The 5,513-nt window shown below is 31.9% G+C and overlaps 1 protein-coding gene across 1 annotated transcript; it reads right to left on the minus strand.

The window, feature by feature from the left end:
- Nucleotides 1-1,630: 1,630 nt before the first annotated feature.
- Nucleotides 1,631-4,421, minus strand: LOC136217099 (1-aminocyclopropane-1-carboxylate synthase 1-like). Its single transcript, XM_066003682.1, has 4 exons — nucleotides 4,173-4,421; nucleotides 3,965-4,096; nucleotides 3,718-3,878; nucleotides 1,631-2,954 (listed from the first exon to the last, which is right to left on the minus strand). The coding sequence occupies exons 1-4, from the start codon at nucleotides 4,326-4,328 to the stop codon at nucleotides 1,982-1,984; spliced, it is 1,422 nt and encodes a 473-aa protein (XP_065859754.1). The 5' UTR covers nucleotides 4,329-4,421; the 3' UTR covers nucleotides 1,631-1,981.
- Between the last annotated feature and the right edge of the window lie 1,092 nt (nucleotides 4,422-5,513).

A 5,513-nucleotide genomic window follows, 5' to 3' on the forward strand; every position in this document is an offset into this window, starting at 1 on the left:
TTGAATCAAAGACTAATGAACAAGATACTAATTTTGTTGTTGTTTAAGTTGAATTGAATGTTTTAGTTTTAGTTTATTTGTTATTTGGAATTGAAATTTTTTATTTTGTTTGTAAGTTTTGGATTTTAGACTTTTGATGTTATCTTGTTGAATTTGTTTTGTTAGTTTTATTAGATTTTATTTTTTCATATGCAATTATGCATGTTCTTATTTTCTTTTTCATTTTGTTTAGTTGAATATTATTTTTAGTGTGGAGTTGCAAAATTAAATGGGTTAGCCAGGTTGACACGTTCAACCCGTTTCTTAAACGAATCGTGCCGAGTCGACCCATTTATTAAATGGATTGGGCCAGGGTTGGGATAAATGGGTCACCTGAGTAAGTCGACACGACACGTTTACAACCCGCGAACCCATATTGACACCCCTAATATATCACTAACAACGAATATACCAAAGATTTTGTGGTACCTAAAATTTAATCCTTCATCTTTCTAAATAACTGTTTGGCGATACTTTTGAAATATACTAATTTTAACCTTGACGCGTGTAGGAAGGAAAATTGTGGGCGTGCTAGAAAACTTAATTCTCAATAATTAAATGGTTTTAATGAAATAAAATTGCACCTAAAGACGTGACTTCTAACCGAATGATTGACAACAGACTCAAGGACAGATAATTAGTGTTGTTATATAAACTTTACTAATTGATAATCATTCATGAAAAAGCTTAAAAAAGTCAACGCAAAGAATTTTTTTAATTTTTCTTTTTGTTTTATTTTGTTTGATTTCTTGTAATGTCTTTGCTTACAAAGTGAGAATAAAACAATAATTACAATGAAAATCATGTAATTCGCGTAATTAAATTACGTAATTGGATTGGAAAATCTAGAATTGGAATTGTAGCTAAGAGGAATAACAACAATGAATATATGCGAATTAAAAATAAATGAACAAACTTGGTTTGGCGTCTTGATCGTTGAAGTGAACCGTGAATTCGAGAACCAAAATTGTGTCGTATTGATATGGAGAGATTAGCAATTGAGTTTAGAAACAAGAATTTCATGAAATTCTAGCAAAATAGAGCATAAAAATGACAGATTTAGGGGTTCAGAGATACGTAGCCATCCTGGATTTTCTTTGAGAGATTTGAACTCTGTAAAAATGAAATTTAATTTGGGGATGTAGGGAACATGGTTGCACAAAAATTAGGCTCGAATCACGTTAGAAGGAAGTGAAAAAGAATTTTCGAAAATGACATCTCATAAACACTTTGTTATTCTGTTAGAAAAACCGAACTTTTGACAACTTTCAAAGCTCAAAACTATGAGATTATGGACTAATTTTGGAGAAATAAAAAGTTGAAGAATTAAACTTGCTTAGAATATTAGTAGTTCTTAAAATATGTTATTTTTGAAGTTGTTAAGGGTGATTTTAATAGTATCAATCGAAAAAGTCCTTATTTTGCTAAAGTTGAAAACCTCCGACCTTGTTTTGACAAAAAATAAACCACAGTTCTTTATCTGAAAATTAGTGAAATCACAAGGGTTTTATTTGAACTTTACCCTAAATTAAACAAGAAAACATTGTGTATGCAAAACAATACATAAATCGCCAAAAATTAGAAACATAGATATTATAATTAAGTGGAAGAATTTATAAAATCAATGGATAGATATACATCATTTTCATTGATAAACAACTTTGAATATCAAATTCTATTTCATGATACAGAATGAATAAACTTTTTTACAGAAGCTTAATTTCCCTCCCCAACTGTATGTTCAACCTTAAATAGATGTTGATCATAATGGGAAAAAAAGCTATCCGCTTCCTGAATAATGGGAAAAAAAAAGAATCTAATTAACAATTAAGGTTGTTATTTAGAAAACAGTTTGTGACCAAACTGGTTCTCGACAATCCTGAGATGATAAAGTGTCATCAGACAGAACCAGTTTGATCTCGAATAGCAGTAGAATTTCTTCTTACTTAGCTCGAACAAGCGGGGAAGGAGTCATAGGAGAGTGAGGAGACAAAACATTGTCTTCAAACCTACGATCTTTGAAGCTAAGACGAAGATTCTTTTGCCATTTGTTCTTGTTCTTAATCTGAACCGGTCTCTTCCCGACAAATTCTATAATCCTTTTGAGTGCAACTTCAACTGTTTCATCATCCATATTAGCGAAACAAACTCTAAACCAACCAGGTTCTTTACAATGGAAAGAAAAACCCGGCGAAACATTCAATTTCACTTCATTAATAATCACTCTCCACAACGACATTTCGCCTTCGAATGTCGAATCCTGCATCAAATGCCTCAAATCCATCCAAACAAACAACCCAGCATTACTCTTCAAACAACTTATCTTCACTTTCTCAAGTTCCTCAGTAAACCTTCCGTGTCTCTTCTTCAACCTCCTCGCACTTTCAGCGAGGAAATTACCGACGAATTTCTCGTCGGAAAGCATCGCCGCAAGCATATACTGAGTTTGCGACGAAACCAGCCCGAAACTCGACATTTTACGAGCGCAACTCACAACCGAGTCATTGTAGGAGTAAACGATTCCAACTCGGAACCCCGGAAGCCCCATGTCTTTAGATAAGCTGTAAACGATGTGGACTAGATCTTTGTTACAGTCGGTTTCTCCGATGATTTCGGATATGCTAATGAAATTCGGGGAATTGAAGATTGTGGCAGCGTAGATTTCGTCAACGACAATGTGTATGTTTTTCTCGTTAATGAATCGAACTATGTCTTTGAGTGTGTTTTTGGATAAGGTTGTACCAAGTGGATTTGACGGATTTGCTAAGATTAATCCTTTGACTTTGATGCCCGACTTTTGAGCTTTGTCGTATGCTGCTTCCAGAGCTTGTTTTGTTATCTGGAAATTGTTTGAGCTGTAGCAATCTACTGGAATTATCTTCACACCTGTCCTCCACGTCAGATCGCGGTCAAATCTGGAAAAACAATGTTAATTAATTCAAATTAAGAAGTGGAAAATTAAAAATTTCGATATTTCCAGCTGTATCCCCTAAATTAGAATTCGCACGTGTTCAAAGTGAATTAGGACAAGTCTTATGTTTGAAATATAGGGGTCAAGTTCCACTTAGGCTAATTTAATTAGTAAACAAATGGAGAATAATTAGTATAATTAATAGAATAAAATCAGAATTAATGTGACAATCAAATCCTAATTAGAATTTTTTAATTGTTAATAAGACTGTCGGTAAGGAAAGGGTTGACTATTGTTAGCTAATTTAAGTTAACAAGTCAAAACCACATTTATGAACAATATGTCATCTTTCCTACAATTTTTCTCAACCTACTTTTCTTTATTCTACTTGAAAAAAAAATCTGTACAGCACTAGTTTTAATTTAATTGAATATTCCTTCCACGTACGTATATAAGCAAGAAATTTCTTTATATGGTATACCAACCACAATAAATACTTACAAATATAGAGAAAATTTGAGAAAAAAATTTACTCTTAATAATTTAAATCACATTTTTATAGGCTAAAAATTAAGTTGAGAACGAAGTGTAGAAATTTTAGTATACTATCTAGATATTATATCCGACAGTAAAATAGTGTTGCATATTATTTTATGAGAGATGATTGGTGTTAATTAGAAAAGAAACATATATATGTATATGTAATATTAATTGATTCGTCAAGTGTAAGATTCTCAGAATATTATAAAATTGATAGAAATATGTACGCTGGATAATAAGGCGAAGGAAGGAGAAACGCATCGCCGGGATCAGCCAAGCAGAACATTATAATTTCATTAGCACCAGTTGCTCCTCCTCCCATTACTACTCTATCTGGATCATATTTTACCTTATTTCCTCTTACCATCTCCATGAATTTCGCAATAGCCTACAAAAAAAAAATTATAAACTATTAAATATATCATTACATAAATTAATGTATTCTATGTTAACTCAAAGTATAACTATTATTACCTGTCTGAACTCCGGCAAGCCATGATAATCCTGAAAAATAGCAATATCCTTCAACTTATCAACTCCTTCATAAGTACAAATGGAAGCCTCAGGATTTTGCTTAATCCAATCACTTATCAAATCAAAGCAAAGCTGCAAAACACAAAACCAGATTATTACATATGTTATCAGAAAAATTCTACTGTGGACCAGGATCAGTATAACAAACCTGATTTTCAGCAAGACCCATTTGAATAACTCCGTCGGGATTACGAGTCGGGTGAAAAGGGTTGCTCTGATATGCTTTCCAACCATCGAAGTAAGGTGAATTTTCTCCATGTCCTTCACTGGTTGCAATTTTGGACAACAGTTGGCCACTCACCATTTTTAATTTTCTGTAGTGCACCAGTAGTGAATAATAGTGAGAATATATAAAATCAGAAATATTTATTATCTGAATCTGAATTTTAGTAGAAAAGAGAGAAGGGTATTGGGGTATTTATAGTAGGAGTTAAGTATTAAATTAGAATAAAATTAAAGTATGGAATTAAAGTATAAAATCGTCAGTCAAGCGTAACGGCTTGCGTGCTAATAATGATATCATGCAAAAGAAGAACGTGTAGAAGATGAAAGAAAAATTATTTAGATGAGCTTTTCTGGTGGGATTCTATTTTAATTAAATTAATTTATTTATTAGCTGAAATTAGTGTGTGTTTGATTAACTATATATACGAAATTAAGGTTTAATGAAAAATTAAGGTTGTTGTTGAAGGTGGGAAGAAGTTTCGTTGAAGATAAAATGATATGAGAGTGGCAACACGGTTTGATTTAATAATAAGAAATGGTTCTGACTTAAAATGGTTTGGTTTCAGGTTGGGCGGTTGGTTGGATCATATCTGGGACTAAGATTTCTCAATATTGAATTTGACCCATATCTTCTCTTTGGAATTTAATATGTTCCACCTCCCCTTTTTTTTCTTGTCATGCGGATTTTTCTATTTTTATTTTATCTCTTATGACTTTTATATATTTTTTCCCTTTTTGATATATTTAGGATTTATATATATTTGGCTTTTAAACTAAAGTTTTAAATAGATTAGTCTTTTAAAATATCAAAATCATCAATCAGGTTCATAAATTAAGTAAAAATCATCAATTGGATCATCATCCTATCCTAAAATTAGAAACTATGACTATTTAATAAAGACTATAATAATCTCTGCGTTGGTTCAAAATGAGTTTGGGAAAAAGGATTTGAAATTGTTCAACCGAATGATTTTCGATGAAGCCTCAACGGATGATTTTTGTTTAGAATGGAAAGTCAATTGATGATTTTTGTTTAGTTCAGAGATCCGATTGATGATTTTAATAGTTTAAGGTCATAACTGATTTTGAAACCTTGTTTTGAGGAGCCGAATGGGTATTATGCCATATATTTAATTTTCATTTTTAATTTAACAAGTATATAAATTGATAGATAGGATAGATTTTTCGGTGACGGATCTCATTGGGTCTTCCTTTATGTTTTATTGCTTCTTGCAAAATAAGGAAGACTTCGCTGGTCCGCGAG

Source organism: Euphorbia lathyris, chromosome 2 (assembly GCF_963576675.1).
Source record: "Euphorbia lathyris chromosome 2, ddEupLath1.1, whole genome shotgun sequence".
Taxonomy (NCBI): Eukaryota; Viridiplantae; Streptophyta; class Magnoliopsida; order Malpighiales; family Euphorbiaceae; genus Euphorbia; species Euphorbia lathyris.

Excerpts from the sequence above, each read along its gene's own strand:
- LOC136217099 (XM_066003682.1), bottom strand. The coding sequence starts at position 4,328 with ATGGTGAGTGGCCAACTGTTGTCCAAAATTGCAACCAGTGAAGGACAT. Across the intron at positions 3,879-3,964 it reads GCTTGCCGGAGTTCAGACAG|GCTATTGCGAAATTCATGGA; the intron begins GTAATAATAGTT and ends TTTTTTTTGTAG. Across the intron at positions 2,955-3,717 it reads CCTTCGCCTTATTATCCAGC|ATTTGACCGCGATCTGACGT; the intron begins GTACATATTTCT and ends TTGTTTTTCCAG.